Source organism: Zingiber officinale, chromosome 11A, assembly GCF_018446385.1.
Source record: "Zingiber officinale cultivar Zhangliang chromosome 11A, Zo_v1.1, whole genome shotgun sequence".
NCBI classification, from domain to species: Eukaryota; Viridiplantae; Streptophyta; class Magnoliopsida; order Zingiberales; family Zingiberaceae; genus Zingiber; species Zingiber officinale.
The window spans coordinates 66,841,606-66,861,453 of record NC_056006.1 but is presented as its reverse complement, the minus strand read 5'-3'; the positions used below and the strand labels follow the sequence as shown (position 1 = coordinate 66,861,453).

The 19,848-nt window shown below is 43.7% G+C and overlaps 1 protein-coding gene across 4 annotated transcripts; it reads left to right on the top strand.

Annotated features, from left to right (window-relative positions):
• Window positions 1–7,705: 7,705 nt before the first annotated feature.
• On the top strand, window positions 7,706–19,180 carry LOC122031752 (polyadenylation and cleavage factor homolog 4-like). Of its 4 annotated transcripts, XR_006125852.1 has the most exons (8): window positions 7,706–8,180; window positions 8,486–8,587; window positions 8,858–9,112; window positions 13,531–14,280; window positions 15,574–16,494; window positions 16,586–17,119; window positions 18,576–18,822; window positions 18,919–19,180. XR_006125852.1 is itself a non-coding variant. In XM_042590879.1 (7 exons), exons 1-6 carry the CDS (start codon window positions 7,869–7,871, stop codon window positions 17,114–17,116), a joined length of 2,871 nt encoding a protein of 956 aa, XP_042446813.1. In that variant the 5' UTR covers window positions 7,706–7,868; the 3' UTR covers window positions 17,117–17,119; window positions 18,576–19,180. The 4 variants fall into 4 exon arrangements, 3 of the variants coding, with proteins under 3 accessions (XP_042446813.1, XP_042446814.1, XP_042446815.1); XM_042590879.1 differs by having other exon boundaries at window positions 18,576–19,180; XM_042590880.1 differs by lacking the exon at window positions 8,486–8,587 and having other exon boundaries at window positions 18,576–19,180.
• Window positions 19,181–19,848: the final 668 nt, after the last annotated feature.

Sequence of the window (19,848 nt, the reverse complement as noted above, 5' to 3'; positions counted from 1 at the left end):
ATACTCCCCCAAGTCAATTTGATCTTCTCTTGGATTTAAAAACACAGTTATTGTTCAAGGTATTATTGTTTTCGGTATTTCTCACTGTGTATCTTTACCCTTGTTTTTTGATGAATGCCAAAGGGGGAGGGTTAGGTTGGTTAAGTTAGAGCAACTTAATGCAAACTTGAAAAACTAACTTAAACCTTAAAAATCATGCTTGATTCTTGCATATTTTTTATCACTAACTTAACCAGGTTATCATTCCATCAAAAAGAGGGAGATTGTTGGTGCGGTTAGCACTAACGGTCTAACTCAGGTTTTGATGAATGACAAATCAGGTTAAGTTAGGTTTGTCGTTGTCTGACACTTTTATCAAGTGTGCAGGAAAAGTCCAGCTAGGTCGACTGGCGAAGAAGTCCAAGCGGTCGACGGCCGGACGCTTGGCGAGAAGTCCTAGGTCGACGGGCTGGACCGGATAGTTGGCGAAGTCGGTCGACGGATGACCGGATAGTGGCGAGAAGTCCAAGCGGTCGACGGCCGACCGGACGCTGGCGAGAAGTCCAGCGGGTCACGGACGTCCCGTCAAGTGAGGTAAGTCACCGGAGGGGAGTGACTGTGAGGGTAGGGAACATTAGGCGTCGATCCGGCTTAGATCCATTTCGGATATCCGAGTCGAGATCGTGACTAGATTCCGATCTCGGAAAGACGGAATCTAAGTCATACTTGCTCATCTGTGCTAACATTCTTTGCTGCAGGGTACATTTGCCTCGGACTAACCTTTTCTTGCGGAGAAGGACTTTCGGAGAAGAGGGTCCGGCGCCCGCCGGAAGGATCCGGCGCCCAAGGCAAATTTCATCCAAGTCGCCACGTGGAGCATCATGGTTTGTGCAACTACGTCACGTTCCAGGCGCCCGAGCAGCATATAAAAGAAGCCCTGGCAGGAGCTTCAAAATCATCATTACTGAGAACTCTTCGACTGCTGGTCCTGCTGCTCCACGTTCCTGCGACGCTAACAAAGCTCCGACAAAGTGCTTCTTCGTCTTTTTGGTTAATTTCCTTGTCGGTATTACTTTGTTTCATTAGCATTCCTTGTACTCATTTTGTAATTATATTCGAATTGCTAGTGATTGCCCAACGAAAGTGGTCAAGGACCACGGGCCTTCGAGTAGGAGTCGTCACAGGCTCCGAACGAAGTAAAAACAACTGTGTCTACTTTTCTTTTCCGCTGCGCTTATACTCGATATTTTCGAATCGATATTCACCCCCCCTCTATCGAACCTATCGGTCTTACAGGTTCTATTCAGAAGGAAGAGCGCCCGCTTAGGCAAAAAAGGCGCCGAATGGAGACACCACTCCGATCGGCCACTTCCGCGGTCCAGCCGTCCGAACGGACCACCGGCGATTCTCGCGGCAAAGCCCCCGAGGTGGAGGCGATCTCGTCCAATCGGACCCCATCCCAACTGGATGCATCCGCGGACCCCCTCGAGGCCATACCTGTCAGCGCCCTTCCGCCCTCTCCCCGCCGAGTCCAACGCTGGACCATTTTATCCCAGTTGGTCGGCGCCGTACCATCAGGGTCTCCCTGCATCTCCCCACCGAAGAGTTGATGCCCGAGTTCGATCAGCCAACCGCGCCCGAGCACATGATTACCATGAAGGGGCCCCTGGCAGAGATGTGGGCCGACGCTCGGGCACGTGTCGCGATGATTCCACTCGGTAATCTCGCCAACAGCCATATGCAGCAGGCCATTGGGGTAAGTGTGTTTTCTTCCGATGTTTTTTATGTCGTAATTCCGATCGGCTATTAATATTCCTATTCATGCCAGAGATGGGTAGAGGAGATCGCTGTCTCCAATCGTTTGGCCATGGTGGACGAAGAGTTAAAGAGGCTGAAGGCTTCGGGCGGCCCGTCCGGCTCCCAAGGCCCCTCATACGCCGAGCTGCAGAAAGAGTTCAAGAAGGCCCAGGATCTGTTGACGGCTGAGCAAAAGAAGACGGCCGGTCAGGCCCATACTCTGGCCGAACTCGAACGACAGGTCAAATCGCTCGATCGGAAAATAAGTCTTACCACCGATCGGAAGAAGACGGCCATCGCCGATCTGGAGAAGAAGAACGTCGAGACTCGAGGCCTGGAGCAACGGGTTAAGGAGCTGACGGAGCAGCTGGCCGGCGAGAAGGCGACCCGATCGGATGACGTGACGAAGCTTGAGGCTGCCTTGCAAGAACACCAGACAGCCGCCGATGCTTCCCGAGCGGCCCTCAAGGAATACCAGAAGGCTGAGCCAGGCCGGGTCGCCGCCTTGAGGCTAAATTACATCCGTTCGGACGAATTCTCGGAGAAAGTCTGCGAACGGATGTACACTGCCTTTGAGCTTGCTATGACTGCCACCACAACCTACCTGAAATCCAAGGGTCAGCTCCCTGACTCCGCCAGCATCCCGACCCAAGACTATGCGGCGCTCCTTAGCAACATCCCTAAGGACCACATGGTCGTGGGTTCGATTCCCATAGACGGCGCTAATTTTATCCTGTCCGAACGCTGAGTCGACGGATGCTGGGGACGTGGTGCTCTCCTCTATCTCCGACCAGCTGAACAAATCTCCGACGAACCTGCAAGGAAGTCGAGCCGGGAGGGGGTTCCCGGCGGCGACCCTCTGGCGCTCAAGTCAGGCAAGAGAAAAACGATGAAGTGGCTTCAAAGATGAGAGATCGCGTACCTCCGGTGAAGTTTGTGGGCTCTTATATAGAGCTCTATGGAGGCTTGTGCACACCTGTCGAGGCGTACACGTGACCTTTACCATACCTCCGTATGGGCTTACCAGAGGAGCATGTCTGACACCATACTGCTACAGTCTGAGCACCTCTCTGATGGGACAGCAGAACCTTCCGTCGTAGGATTCTGCGTATGGCCTGGTTGTCGAACATGCCTGTTGTCAGAAGATGTTCCCCAATGTCCCCTTGTCCTTTTGTCTCTATTTTCCCCGAGCCGAGCGTCCATTCGCTCGGCAGGAATCGGTCCGACCGGGAAGATTCCACTCCATCGCGTGCTCGGCTGAGACTGTTCCTTCACAGTATTGCTGTCTTACGCCTCGGCCGAGCGGTCTACCCGCTCGGCCCGGCGACCCTGTTCACCATGAGCGTCGAAAACCCGACTCCCCGTCGGGTTGTCTTTGATTCCGCTCGTACTCGCTAGGCTAGTCGGCCGATCGGCCAGACCTTTGGTTGACCATTTTGCCTTTTGACCTCTACGTGACGTTGACTCCCCTCAAAGGGGGTCCCCCGTCCTTACTGCCGGATCACTTGCCTCCCCTTCAAGTCTAGTCGAAGGAGGCGATTAGTCCGACTGACTGGACCGCCAGTCACACCGAGCGACGTCTCTGTGAAACTATCCTCCACTCGACCCCCACGGGGGTAGCTATGACCTTAGTCAACGTCAACATTCCTCGGATCTCTTCGAAATTTGTGCCAATCTTCGACATTAAGGCTGGGCATACGCTCTGTGCCTCGTGAAGGTGCTCATTAAATGCGCTCCAGTGGCCGAATGCCACGTGTCGCTGCTGCCATCATCGTACGGCGGCGGCGCCACGAGTGACGAGACCGAGGCGGTTTAAAATGGACGGCCCGATGCGTGCTTCGGTTCCCGTGACCTGCATCCGACGGTGCAGGCCGCTCGGGCTCAACCCTATAAAGCCTTCGCCTTCTCCCCCTACTCGCCGCATTTGTGCCTTCTCGTGCTCCACAGCTTCCTCTGGCGTTTTTGCTCCGGTGATCCTGCTGCTGCTTCTTCCGGCTACCTCTCGTATTCTTCCTTCGATCTTCGTCTGCTTCCGTAAGGTCCTTACCCTTTTCTTTCTTATCCTCGTGTTTTTTATCGAGTTCTCGCTCTCTGGTCACTATATTGTTTGTCATTTTCTTCCTTCTATCATTTGCCTTTGCTCGTCTTTTGTGGTTTCGCCCGTTCGGACAATGGTCAGTTCCTCTCAGCCTCAAGACCCAGCCCTCGGCCCTGGTATACCACCATGGAGTCGCGCTTCGATCGGCGCGACGCCGATATTCTGATGGACAATTTTGACATCCCCTCTGACTTTGAACTTATCTTAACCTCCCCCTCCGCTCGACCACACAAACCACCGCGCGAAGCAATCTGTGTTTTCTGCGACCAGTTCATAGCCGGTCTGCGCTTTCCAATCCATCCCTTCATCGTAGTTTGTATTTTTTTCGACATTCCGCTCGGAAGCTTAGTCCCTAACACTTTCCGCCTTCTATGTGGCGTTGTTGTCTTGTTCAAAATCCACAACATTCCCCTCCGACTGGAGGTCTTCTACTTTTTTTATTATCCTAAACAATCCGAGCTGGGTACTTACATGTTCCAGGCTCGGCCCGGTTTAGTCTTTTTTAATAAACTGTCCTCTTCCAATAAACATTGGAAAGAGTACTACTTCTATCTCCGTCTTCTCGAACGGGCCCTTTTCCGAACCCAGTGGCAGGTCGGACCGCCAATCTCCCCTGAGCTAAAGAGGTTCAAGACCCGACCGGACTATCTTCACGCTGCCAACATGCTAGCCGGTCTGAAGTTCGACATCAACAAGTTCTTACCTGAAGGGGTGATGTACATATTCGGCATGAGTCCGATCCGGACTCCCCTCCCGAGTGGCTTCGGTAAGACTTTTACTTGTGCATTCGCCTTGATTGCTAACTGATTTTCTCCTTTTTCCTTTGCAGCGGACATTGTCATGGAGTCCGTGATGGCCAGGATTTTGAAAAGGAAAGCGGCGGCGCTCGAGGCCGCAACTGCTAAAGAGATGGAGTCTCTTGGCATTGAGCCGGTCGGCTTACACGAAGGGGAGAGCGAGACGAATGCGGGGGAGTCGACCGCTCAGGCTTCTCTCCCGGAGCCAGCGGGTGACGCAACTTCTGGCCGAGGGCCTTCCGTCCGGGAGGAAGGTTCTATTCAGGAAGAAGAGCGCTCGCTTAGGCAAAAAAGGCGCCGAACGGAGACACCACTCCGATCGGCCACTTCCGCGGTCCAGCCGTCCGAACGGACCACCGGCGATTCTCGCGGCAAAGCCCCAGAGGTGGAGGCGATCTCGTCCGATCGGACCCCATCCTAACTGGACGCGTCCGCGGACCCCCTCGAGGCCATACCTGTCAGCGCCCCTTCCACCCTCTCCCCGCCGAGTCCAACGCTCGACCATTTTGTCCCAGTTTTCTGCACCGGCCTCCGATCCTTCCCCAGCTTCCGCTCCCCACCGAAGAGTTGATGCCCGAGTCTGATCGGCCAACCGCGCCCGAGCACATGATTACCATGAAGGGGCCCTTGTCCGAGATGTGGGCCGACGCTCGGGCACGTGTCGCGATGATTCCACTCGGCAATCTGGCAAACTGCCATATGTAGCAGGCCACTGGGGTAAGTATGTTTTCTTCCGATGCTTTTTATGTCGTAATTCCGATCGGCTATTAATATTCCTATTCATGCCAGATATGGGTAGAGGAGATCGCTGTCTCCAATCATCTGGCCATGATGGACGAAGAGTTAAAGAGGCTGAAGGCTTCGGGCGGCCCGTCCGGCTCCCAAGGCCCCTCATACACCGAGCTGCAGAAAGAGCTCAAGAAGGCCCAGGATCTGTTGTCGGTTGAGCAAAAGAAGACGGCCGGTCAGGCCCATACTTTGGCCGAACTCGAACGACAGGTCAAATCGCTCGATCGGAAAATAAGTCTTGCCGCCGATCGGAAGAAGACGGCTATCGCCGATCTGGAGAAGAAGAAAGTCGAGGCTCGAGGCCTGGAGCAACGGGTTAAGGAGCTAACGGAGCAGCTGGCCGGCGAGAAGGCGGCCCGATCGGATGACGTGACGAAGCTTGAGGCTGCCTTGCAAGAACACCAGGCAGCCGTCGATGCTTCCCGAGCGGCCCTCAAGGAATACCAGGAGGCTGAGCCAGGCCGGGTCGCCGCCTTGAGGCTAAATTACATCCGTTCGGACGAATTCTCGGAGAAAGTCTGCGAACGGATGTACACCGCCTTTGAGCTTGCTATGACTGCCACCACAACCTACATGAAATCCAAGGGTCAACTCCCTGACTCCGCCAGCATCCCGGCCCAAGACTATGCGGCGCTCCTTAGCAACATCCCTAAGGACCACGTGGTCGTGGGTTCGATTCTCACAGACGGCGCCAATTTGATCATGTCCGAACGCTGAGTCGACGGACGCTGGGGACGTGACGCTCTCCTCTATCTCCGACCAGCTGCACAAATCTCCGGCGAACCTACAAGGAAGTCGAGCCGGGAGGGGGTTCCCGGCGGCGACCCTCCGACGCTCAAGTCAGGCAGGAGGAAAACGATGAAGTGACTCCAAAGATGAGAGATCGCGTACCTCCGGTGAAGTTTGTGGGCTCTTATATAGAGCTCTAGGGAGGATTGTGCACACCTGTCGAGGCGTACACGTATCCTTTACCATACCTCAGTATGGGCTTACCAGAGGAGCATGTCTGACACCATACTGCTACGGTCTGAGCATCTCTCTGATGAGACTGCAGAACCTTCCGTCGTAGGATTCTGCGTATGGCCTGGTCGTCGAACATGCCTGTTGTCAGAAGATGTTCCCCAATGTCCCGTTGTCCTTTTGTCTCTTTTTTCCCCGAGCTGAGCGTCCATTCGCTCGGCAGGAATCGGTTCGACCGGGAAGATTCCACTCCATCGCATGCTCGGCTGAGATTGTTCCTTCACAGTATTGCTATCTTACGCCTCGGCCGAGCGGTCTACCCGCTCGGCCCGGCGACCCTGTTAACCATGAGCGTCGGAAACCCGACTCCCCGCCGGGTTGTCTTTGATTCCGCTCGGACTCGCTAGGCCAGTCGCCCGATCGGCCAGACCTTAAGTTGACCATTTTGCCTTTTGACATCCACGTGGCGTTGACTCCCCTCAAAGGGGGTCTCCTGTCCTTACTGCCGGATCAGAAACCTTATCTACAGGTTCGGTAAAAAGCTAAATTTTAAGAATTTTTAATCAAATTTGTTCAACATCCGATCTGACATGAGTAAGGGTGTTAATTCATGTGTGTGATTCAGATAGGGTCCATGTTATATATATAAAAAAAAAATCTAATTCAAGTCCGATCCAAACTTGAACCTAACTCAAAAACTTTAAATCTAAATTTGAGCCTGAATAACCTGACAAACTTAAATAATCCAACCGACCCAATTAAAAGAGATATTTTTTAAAAATTATTTTTTACTATTTTTCTTATAATTTGTTATTTTAATATTTGTATTCTTACTGACCTTCCGTTATTACATATCTTAAATATTTTAATTTTTAAAACAAAATAAATTGAATTTAGACAACTCCTGCTATTATTACGTACATAAAATATTTTAATTTTAAAATAAAATTTAATATAATCTTAAATTTAAATCAATCGTAAACATAACCCCTAAACTCTCAATTAAAATTTTTTTAATTCTAATCTGATATTTTTAGTATCGATTCTGATTGGATTGATGCATCGAATTCATTTTTAACACCCGGAGTGAATAAAAAACAAAAAAAAAAAAATCGGATTCGACTCAAACTCGCTCCTCTTCCGTTAATCGCTTTGCTGCTCATCCCTATAGTGAAGCTGGTTCGTGGTAAGTGACTGGGTAAGTTAGTTGCGTCTCCGAAAGAATTCGAAAAAAGCACAATTTAACTTATCAGGTACGTTTCCCTCGAATGGTTTAATCCGATACAAACCCTAACCGGAGGATTGCGCCGGAGGATTAATCCGTCCGTTTCTTGTTTCCCCATTGCTTTTTCCTTTTTCCCACGGCGTTTCTCGATCCAAGCCCTAGCCTTAGAAATTCCGCCTAGGGGCGGAGAGAAACGGCAGCGGGAGGGCCTCCGACGTTCGTCATGGAGGACGAGAGGTTCCGCGATCTTAGAGCCGTGGGGGACCGCCCTCCTCGGCCTTCTGCGTCGGCGCCCCAGATCATGGAGCGCTTCCATGCCATGCTCCGGGAGAGGCAGGAAGACCTGGTGGAGGCCACTGAAGAGGACTCGCCCTCGCATCCCTCCGCAGATGATGCGGTGCGATGCTACGAGGATGTCCTGTCAGAACTCACCTTCAACTCGAAGCCCATCATCACGGAACTGACGGTGATTGCCGGGCACAAAATTCAGTTTGCCAAGGAGATCGCGGACGTCATTTGCGCTAGAGTTCTTGTGGTGTGGTTTCTGCACTACTGTGTATTTTGAGTTTAGAAGTCCTACTGTAGTCTAACTAATTGTGAAATTTTTTGTAGTTCTTTTTTACATAATTCTTTCTCAATATTTTTGGCAATAGTAGAAAGGGAAGTGTAACCTTGTCCTGACTATTAAAAAAAAAATCAGTGAACTTTGTTTGATATCCTGGACATGTCCTTGCCATCACACCTGGTTTATCTGTTTCGCATAAGTCTACAACTGTGTTCCATAATAACCATTTAGACGCTAAATAGTCAAAGGGATTTATACTTGGGCATTACATGCAGGTACCAGCGGAGCAAAAATTACCTTCCTTATACCTTATTGATAGTATTGTGAAGAATATAGGTCGTGATTACGTGAAAATTTTTGCTACACGGCTTCCTAAGGTGAGCATCATGGTGAATTCACATTCTTGCTCCTTGATCACTACTACTTTTATCTAATTTTGTAATAAATTGTAATGAAAATCATTGTTGGACAATAAATCATTTTTGACGTGTAAGAGAAAACGTTAATGTGTCTGTGTCTACTGATTCTGTGCAGAAGACTCTTTTGATATGTATTTTCTTGTAAACTATCAATTGCTTACTTATATCAAATAATGATCAGCAACAGGAATGCCATTTTAATTTAAAGTGTATTTATATTTTTTGAAGGTGTTTTGTGTTGCATACAAGCAAGTTGATCCTAGTCAGCATCCTTCTATGCGGCACCTGTTTGGGACCTGGTCACAAGTCTTCCCATCTTCTGTACTTCAGAAAATAGAGGATGAGCTCCAGTTGTCTCCATCCGACAGTCGAAGAACATCAACAATAATAAGTAACAAGCCGTCAAAATCCCTGTCACCTCGTCCCTCTCATGGTATTCATGTAAATCCAAAGTACTTGGAAGCACGACGACAACAATCTGCTGTAAGATTATTACCTAGTTATATTTCTATCCATGTCCTTATTTGTAGTTGCTGGCTCAAGTGATTTTTATATTAAGTACTTAGACGAGTGCTTTTACTCTTTTTGTTATGTCTTAAGCTCATCATGTGAATGCCCTTTTCTATTTACACCCCAGTGTTGTCTAATTGAGGTTCATACCGTAAATTGTTTTGGTGATATTGTGATTGTGAATCATACTGAATTGCGAATAGTAAGGTTCATCCATAAATATAAATAAGAAAAATACTTCTACTCTACTGAAAATCTATTAGAATTAGCACCATAGTATGATTAATAAAACAAACTATCACAGATATTATAGGGGTTTAAAGTACTAAGGACATTTTTAGACTAACATTATCAGAAATTTTAACTATCTTTTGAAATATATGAAAAAGAAGGGGAGCCTTGGTGCAACGGGAAAGCTGTTGCTTTATGATCAAAAGGTTACGGGTTCAAATCCTGGAAACAACCTCTTGCAAAAAGCAAGGTAAGGCTGCGTACAATCGCAATGGATCCTTCCTTGGGACCCCGCATAGCAGGAGCTTCGTGCACCGGGCTGTTTTTTTTTTTTTTTGAAATATATGAAAAAAATAACATAAAAACGTATATGTGTGATGTTAATATGTTATGATAGTTAATATTGTGCTCCAGATCTTAGAATCTTATGATCTTACTAATTAAATTGGTTTAATCGATCTAGTTCCCAACTAGGATTTGAATTTGGCCTGGATCTTGCAATTCTACAATTTAATCCTATTCACGCCACCGTTCCTACATAGGATCTTGGTTCCAACATTTTTGATAACCATCAATCATCAAAATTCAATAAACCATGCCCAAGATAAAGTAGTAATTTAGAAGCACTCACCTGTGCACTTGGTAGTTTCATGCATTGCAACATGATGCCTTGATGGACGAGCTCAACTAAGGAAGGTTAGGATGTCATAGATTAAATTTTCTTAATTCTCTTAAGAGCTATGCAACGGTAAAGTTGTTGTCGTGTGATCTAGAGGTCATGGGTTGAGTCTCGAAAATAGCTTCTTGCAAAGAAAGGTAAGGCTGCGTATAATAGACCCTTCCCCGCGATCTCGCATTGGCAGGAGCTTCGTGCATGGGCCGCCCTTTCTCTCTTAAAAGATGCGCACAGGTAGGCGATGATAGCGGGTTAGATATCTGCTTTTTTAGGTACCACCTGTACTTGTACATGAGCATATATCTGCTACCCTAACTGGTTTGAATATGTTCTTGGGATGAGAAGAGGGTACTCAAATCATAGTTTCTTTACTTAAATGACTAAAATATGTGGTACTCTGTTGGTACCTGCAAGTTTAAGCAAACTGATTCAGAATCAAACCAAATTATTAAGTATAATTGGGTACTTGAACCTGACTTGAATGGTGGGGTACCCTTGGATACCTTATTATCAGGTGTCACATTACCATCCCTATGCTCAACAGATGGTGTGCTCATCTCTTTGGCTTAAGTCCCTGAGGTTGAGGATGAGGGCTGATGTATTCTGGATGCTGAAGTTTCTTGAAGATGCCATGTTGAATAGAAAGCAACAAAAGGTTTTTTTTTTACCCTAGAAATCTGTCAAGTTATTTTTCAGGTGTATGAGTTCAAGTACAGGTTTCTACACGTCTTTGTGAATTGTCAATCTGTCTTCTTCATATCAAATTAAACCGACTTTTACCCCACTTCAAGTGATCCATTGGTTTGAATTGTTTGGTGCCTGATTTGAATTAAATGTGATTCAAATGATTTTGTTCACTCTTGTTGATTTTTGAATCACACAATTTTGATCACACTGGTTTATTTTGCTTGTAATTTTTTTCCTATTCAGTAACTTTGTGTGACAAGATCTAAAAAAACACTTATTGTTGATATATTACTATCACTCAAGCTACAATCTCTTAACCACTAGGAATTAGCGAAGTAATGATCACAATATTTTCGTCATATAAAGGTGAGTTCGGCACTTTTATGAAAGTGTAGAATGCAAGGAATTCATTCTGGAGAACAATCCTTTGTGGATTTCTTGCCTAAAACATGGATGCAATTTCATATAAATAACGTCTGAGAGAATTGAGTTTGAATATCTGGAAGCAATGACTCAATTTCCCTCCAATTACATTGGGATAAGGAAGCAATAATATAAAGCCTATTTTGGCAAAATAGTCTAAAATTTGAGGGGTATTGCCTATTGTTCACCATAAATATACCTCTTCGAGATTATCAAAAAGTGTAAATTTATTTGATGATAAATCGCCACCTTTTGGTCACTTGATCTAGAAGTTCTATTATCACTAAATAAACAAGTTTGATTTTATCTCAGTTGTTTGGGTGTTAATATTATTTGCAAACTTTCTTTTTATTATTTCACTTAAATATAGATTTTTGTCATAATTTTTTGATTTGATAGGTAAATGTAAGTATGCATAAAAAAAAGTGATGTATAAAGGTCTACTTTGGGTCACCGCTCATGCCTGAAACAACATTAGGTCAGAGTTGATACCCAAGGTACAATATACATGTGCTTGTATCCCTCTAAAACTCCTTTCCACATCAATTTGCTCACTCTCATGTATGCTACGGTTCCTAGCTACTCAAACATGTTCACATGATGAACATGTAGGACATAGCTAGGTGTCGGGTTTTCATCAAAATTCCATCACCACGGTAGTGATGTTTGTAGGTCCTGAACATCCTCCGGCAGGCGGTCATCTCCTGCTGCATGTGAAGCCATGCCCTGGCTTGGTTCCATAGCAGGGGTCATAGGAAGAAGAGATGCTCCTGTGACTCCAGCCAAGCACCACAAAATGTACAATCCTTGTCAGCAACATACCTTAAGCGATCTTGTGTGGGAAGCCTCCTGTGAGCAAGGAGCCAAACAGTGAATACATGACATGGTCGAAGGTGTGACTTCCACACCGTACGAGTCCATGGCTTCTTGGGAGCTGACTGCCTGAAGTGATCATAAGCATTTTTCCCTGCTCAAACCATCCAACCAACATATGTGCAGCTGCCTCTGAGAAACCAGTTGAAGAAGCTAATTCATCCCGTATCTGTAGTAGCTTCTTAATCAATGGGGAGTGAGTGTGCTTGGCTTGCCAGGCCCAGATGTCCACACGGCTCAAGTATGTATGGTGTATCCACTTAATCCACATAGCATCTTGTTTTTCATCGATACTCCATAAAAACTTTAGTTAGCAGTGCTTTGTTCCATGCCTTTAGATCCCGCAGCCTCTGCCCTCCTTCCTCCTTAGGCTTGCACACGTCAGCCCAAGAGATAGGTGAGTGTTTAGTAGTCCACATGAAGGCCTTGCATATACTGTAAATGCGATCCACAATTTCATAGGGCAATGGAAGGACAGAGAGCCAGACGCATTCTACTCCCTGTAGGACTGAGCTGATGAGCTTGATCTTCCCTGCATAGGACAATGTCCTCTTTGGCCAGGCATTGACCTTCTAATGAGGGAATCCGCCAGTGGGTTGTAATCGTAGATTCTGAGCTTTGCTAAAGCTAAGGGAATCCCTAGATATCTAAAAGGCATCACACCCTCCTAAAATCCGGTTTCCTTAATTAGACTGCTCTTTATCTGATCAGTAACACCTGCCATGTAGATGTGTGACTTGAGCTTGTTAACTTGTAAACCTGCCATGGCTCCAAGTGTATCCAAAGAGCTTGCCAAAATATAGATACATGCAGTGGACACAAGTAACAGCATGCAGATCTCTGATCTTCAAGTTGAATGCTTGGAAGGACTTGATGGATGGTTGGTGGAAACTCAAAAATTTCATGTGTGATTCACCTCCTTCATTATCCTTCTTTGTTCTAGACCCTATTAAAGATGAAGTTTTTTTTTTCTGTTTCTGTTTTAATCAGGATTAACTTTTGGTGACATTGAAGATTAGAGTTCAGCAATTATCTTTATGTAACATGTTTTCTCTCTCCTTTTGGATATATATTACTAAGTCATCTGATTGACCTGTCTAGAAGCAATATGATAATTACAGCAAATAGTGATGTTCTGAGGCTTAGGATGTGGTAAGCTACATATGAATTTCTGCTCATGTTAGGAAGTTCAGTAGATTATTGGAGTAAGCTTCAAACATAATAGAGCGTGGTTGCCTATGAATTTCCATGTTTTAATTTTTTTTTTGTGTGTAAACATAAAGTTTATTGAGTTTCCATATTTTAATTTTTTTTTGTGTGTAAACATAAAGCTTATTGTGGTGCCATCTAATTATCTTATGTCATCTGAATGTAGTCCTAAAAAGCTTTAAGATTTGGAGTTGTCATGTTTTTTTAATGCTCTTTTAATGCATTTTAACATGTCTTTGTAAAGCTCTTTACTGTAGACAGGAACATATCACGATTCTTAAATTTTTGGTAGGGTGTACAACAAACAAGACTTCCTACTGGTATACAAGTTTATGGACAGAAACCCATTGCACGTTCCAGTGAATATGATTTTGATCAACCTGAAATGCCACTCCAGCACCTTGACAAAGAAGGGGAAGCAATTGCCCTTTTGAAGAAAAAAACAACTATTTCACCATCTCCTCCAAGAGTTGGTCTGAAAAGGTCCATATCACCACCTGATCTGAGATCCCACAATGGTACCTCCAAGGTGACCAGTGGTAGGGCTTCGTCATCCCATTCTGGTGGGTATGCACCAGGAGTCAGTGATGCTAGTCGTTGGCTGGATGGAAGTAGGCTACCGAATGAAGATCCTCGGCTTTACAAGTTAAATAATGGCTATGTTAAACAGAATCCTAGAGACTTGATTGATGCATATGGAAATCCTAGAGGAAAAATTTCTGTTCTTGAGAAGTCTTCAAAGCTTCAGCGTCTTGATGTGAATGGCATAGCAAGTGAAGCAGCCACCAGAAATTGGAAGAACACAGATGAAGAGGAGTACGTTTGGGAGGACATGAGTCCAACTTTATCTGATCGGAGGAGTAGCTTACCAATGTTTGAACCTACTCCTGGAAGTTTTAGCATGAGAACAGGGTTTTCAAGATCTAATCCTGCTAAAGCTTTAGCATCGGATTTTGCAAGGCGTACTTGGCCTGGTCATGCCCAGCTGCCTCAGGCTGATGATCCCTCCTGTAATGTTGAAGATAGGATTGCCCCCATTGGAGTATGGCTCTTGATCTTTCCTTTTATTCTATTTTGATTGGTACAATTGATTATCGGAAAGATTAAATTCCAAATCATGTGATATTGTTTCTTTTATTAATTCCTAACCTAAGTAATTGATTTGTGAAAATTGTTTGCTATTTTGCATCCCAGGATAAGAAGTGGGAGAATAACTAGCTGACACTTATATGCAGAACTGGTCTACCATTGTTAACTTAGGGTGAAGCATTTTGAATCTTATGTCCTTAGACCTACTGAGATACTGATCAGTATCCAAATATGGTGTCTTGGAACAACCTCCTGCTGTGAAAACTGTCTACTAGGATCTCTTAGATCCCAATTAATCTTTCTGGCAGAAATATGCATATGTGCAGTGGCAATATTGCATTAGAGGGATCCTTAGCATCTGGCTCCACAAGAATGTTTATGCATGGATGAAAAGTCTGCTATGTGGTTTGATTTAAGTAGCGGATTTCTCATGAAACTAATCTTTGCACTGTGAATTAGCCATAACTCACCTTAATTAGGTTATACACTTGTTTCGGTATAGCCCGGTGGTTTATTTGCTAGGGTCGTGAACTTATGATTCAGATCTGATGTGTTGAAAATTTCTAAACCTTCAAGTATTCTGCCTATTAAGGTAGAAGATGCTAGGGTAGTTGTTAACTACCTCATGTTTCCTTTGCATAGTTTGTATAAATTTGCACAATGACTTGTGCTGATTGACACACTGATTCCAACTGATAAATCTTGAAATATCTAAATTTATTGTCATTATTTTTGCTACTAATTGATGCTATGCTTCATTCATTTTTTTTATAGTTATTTATTGATAATGCATTTTAAGAATTTAATGACTGTTTTGTGTTTGCATCTGTTGCAGTCCCAACCTGGATTAGTAAAACCTATGTTAGTTTGTGCAGATTGAGACACACTAATTTCAACTGATAAACTTGAATTATGTAAATTTATTGTCATTGGTATCACTACAATTAATGACAGCGCTTTGCTCTATTTTTTTCACCTGTTATTTATTCATAATGAATTTTATGTAACTTAATTAACTTGTTAGGGTTTGTGCCCATTGCAGTCCCAACCTGGATTAGTGAAATCTATGTTAGCTTGCCAGATTGAGACACTAATTTCAACTGATAAACATGAATTATTTAAAATTCTTGTCATTGTTATCACTACAATTAATGACAGCACTTTGCTCTTTTTTTTTCACCTGTTATTTATTCATAATGAATTTTTTGTAACTTAATTAACTTGTTTGGGTTTGTGCCCGTTGCAGTCCCAACCTGGATTAATGAAATCCTGGGATGGTACAGTAAGTCAGAAGGACATGCTGCCTCATTATCAGGATTCTAACCGTATTCATGATGGTGGGAAATTGAGTTACATTTTGCCACCGCTCACACAGCAGAACTTGAGCCCAAGATCATATAACAAGGCTGCTGGAATGCTTCCTCTTGCAACAAGGGGAATGGCACCAGTGAGTGGTCAGAGACATCTTATTCCAAATGACACTTTGCCTGATATCGAACTTCCAATCCTGAGATCATCAGATGTTCAACGGCCATACTCACCTGCTTCAACAGTCTTGCCTTCTGGTCATATATCACAATCACTTTCTTTGCTTCCTATTTTGCAAAGTCAAAGTTCAACCAGAAATTCACTTGATGTTCCAGAACCTAATAGGCCAACACTGATTCAAGGATCCCATTCATTTGTGCCCCAACAACAATATGACCTAGCCGCTGCTAAGGACTCAGATCCATTTAGGTTGCTTACTTTGCGTTACCAACCTCCTGGCGTGCCCTATCCAAGTCAGCAAAGTAACGAAAAGGGTATTCCTATCCCCCTACAGTCTCAGGGGACCTACCTAAATGTTCTTCCACCTGGGCAAGCCAATGTTTCTTCTTACTCAGCTGGCCAGCCCTTGAAGTTGCTACCAGCACTAGGACATGGGATTCCTGAGGCTTCTGCTTTTCCATCTTCTAAAGCATATAGTACAGCTGATGCATCTTTAGATGCAAGGGGTGACCGACCACCTCTGCCTGCTGGACCACCTCCTGCTTCATCTCAAATGGGACCTACATCTCAAAATATAAGTTCCTTGATATCAAGCTCTCCTGCTAGCTCATTTTCAGGCCTTATCAACAGTCTCATGGCACAGGGGTTAATATCATTGAATTCAAATTCTCAATCTCAGGTTAACCATCTTTGTCATCTATTATGGATGAGCTACTTTTTTGTTTCAAAATAATATTACATTTCTCATCTTTTTAAGTGTAAATTTGCAGGATTCTTTGGGGGTTGAGTTTAATCTGGAACTTATGAAGGTGAGGCATGAGTCTGCAATCAATTCCTTGTATGGTGATCTTCCAAGACAATGCACAACTTGTGGCTTGCGTTTCAAGTGCCAAGAGGACCATAGTAGCCACATGGATTGGCATGTAACTAAAAATCGGATATCAAGGAACCGTAAACAAAAGCCCTCTCGCAAATGGTTTGTGAGTGCAAAAGAATGGCTAAGTGGTGCAGAAATACTGGGAAATGATGTTGTTCCTGGGTTTCTTCCCACCGAGTCAGTTGCAGAGCAGAAGGAAGACAAAGAGATGGCAGTTCCTGCAGATGAAGATCAGAATGTTTGTGCATTATGTGGGGAGCCTTTTGAGGATTTCTACAGTGATGAGACAGAGGAATGGATGTATAAAGGGGCTATGTATTTGAATACCCCAGATGGATATACTGAAGGATTAGATAGGTCTCAACTGGGTCCTATTGTCCATGCTAAGTGCAGATCTGAGTCCAATGAATCTGGACAATCATAAAGGGTAAGTACTTTTTTAGTTTGTTTTGACATTGCATTAGTTCTCTAATGATTATGAGCAATGAATTTGTATTTTAGCTGCCTTTTTTTTGAGATTCCAGACTACACATGCTTCTTGATATCTATTAAGAATATGCTGTAGGTTCCAAAAACACACTAAGTTTCAATAATCACTTGTCCCATTTTTCTTCCCCGTACTCTGCAAAATCAAAAGATGTTGGGCAAAGGTACGTGTAGCTGTTTTAATAATTGCTTAACAACACTCCTTGTGCTAGACCGAAGAGTGGAATCAATTTCACTTGTATATAGATTTTTATATGGACAAGTATACAGAAGTCAAGTGTTGTAAAGCAAACCAGACACCTCTTAAACCACCAGGAGGAAATAGAATTATGCTTCAACTCCATCCTTAGCAAAACCATGAGGCAAGAAAGCAGGGAACTAAGAATCACCTTGCCTATGTGCTTGTTAATTGTCCCTGTACAAAGAACATGGCAAACTACTACTAGTTCTGTGAAAAATGTTGTTTTTTTACACTTCTTTAAACCTTTAATGTGATGATCTCTGTTGCTTTTTTTAGGTGTTTGATCACATCCTCACCGTTGTAATGGAATAGGTCTATATACATTTATATTTTTGTTACACATGACTTGACGACACCTAATAGACCAAGTGCTTGGGTGCACGAATTCCTATTTTTTGCGACACATGACCTGACCTCACCTTGCCACCACCATTATGACATTGGTGTTTGCCTAGCTCCTTTATTTTTGACATTGGTATTTGCCTGGCCCTACTTACCACCTCGCATGCTGTTGATATCCTTCTTATTTTAAAATGCCATGACAAGTGGTATTTTATGTTATAAAAAACAATTATTTTAGATTATTTTTATATGGTTCGACTGGTAGTTAAAAAGGGTTTTGAGGGATCTGACTATTGCTGAGTTTAATGAGATCCATGTAACCGTCTCTAAATAGGTGAACAAACATGGCCTAACGAGGACAAATGATTGGAGTGGTACAGTAGACAGAATGTACTGGTCTAACAGATCATCGAATTCTGCATCAGCCCAGTTTTAAACTATTGTTTTTCTTATACTATGGTGAAATTTGATTTAGATTCAACTATTTGAATATATTGTACGGATATTATCTTTTATTTTTCTTTTTATTATTCTATTTTTCTTTTTAGAGGCAACTATTTTTCTAGTGGCTAAGATTGGGATGTTGTTTCTGATAAATGAGATGTTTTGTGCCCATTTTGAATTGCTTGAATATCTTTCCTTGAGAGGGGCATTTACAGATTAGCCTCTTGGTTATTTATTAATTGATTGGATAGGAGATGATGGAGATCAGTTTTTTCCCTTTTCAGATTGGATGTAGCCAATGATTTAATGTTTAATTATGTTATGGATCAACACATCCAACTGACGTGATATCATTTTTTGCATTGAGCAGGAAAACAACCTCTGTTACCAGCTCACAAGATTGCAGCAGGATAATATTTCGTTCTCTGCAAAATCAGTCAGAGAACCAGGTTGACATGGCACTGAAAACTTCATTCTTTTTCCTCCCAATGATCAAGCTGCCTACCATGCTGTACATGTAAAGTTAAACTCGTGTAACTTCTAGCCATGTCTAAGATGCATCCTCTTCATCTTCCTGAGCTTTTAGAATTAGTCTTTATGGATGTTGATCTCTATTGGTAGGCAGCACAATGAGTGACATGTTTATTTCCAAGTTGATTATCTGCATCGCTGGATGTTATCTCAGTTTCCTTTTCTACTATCCACCTTTGCAGCGAGGTTATGCAATTTTTTTGTTCAGAGAGAGGAAAAACAATTTTGGAGAGCCAGCCAGTAGCTTTGCAAGCCTTTGTTTCGAGCGATGTTGATATTCAAAGGTGTTTATGATGTATTAGCATGATGCATGATTGATGCAGCGACGAAACTGCGCTTGTACCATATTATAATTCCATCGTTTATTTTTTATTCTAGTGTACTCCGATCTTATGAATTCAATGTGACACTGCTGCTAAATTTATTCATTTGAAGTTCGTTATATGTGCAATCACAAGTTGTAACATTGATCACCACTAGTACCGACTCTTTTTTCATTTGCAATGGGCAGAGATCATAATGTTTTGCTTTTATCAGAAAGATCGACTATGATATATTAAGGCCGTGGAACATGACGTGTGTTTTGTGCGAATGACCGTTCTTTGTTTTATCGAACCATTTATTGTAATTAGCAAGGGCATAGCCCGCACGGATACGTCATTGAATAATGTAAGGTAGTGCACACTTGATATGTAAGACTGAAACGTTGTACGCGGTTTGTAATTTTGCATTCACTTTTTTGTTTTTGTTTTTTTGGAAACATTGTATTTTGATGTTCGGAATCATGAGTTGCTGTTACTAACTTGTTTGTGTGTGTATTTTGAATAATTGATTGACGTTTTAGCCTTTATTATCTAACGGTAGCATTTCTAACGGTTGCATTTAGTGTACATTTGGCTGAAGGCTTTTTCTAGTAAACGAAAGGTAACTATAAAACACTTATTATATATATAACTCTTGAGAGCTTTTTGACACCAAGAACTCATTGGAAAAATTCAAAAACATTTGTGCTCAAGTGATATAAGTGCCCAGCAATAATTTAGAGTTTGAGAAAGATTAGAAGACCTTAATTATTAAGCCATGGTAGTTCACTTCGAATCTTTCGAACTCTT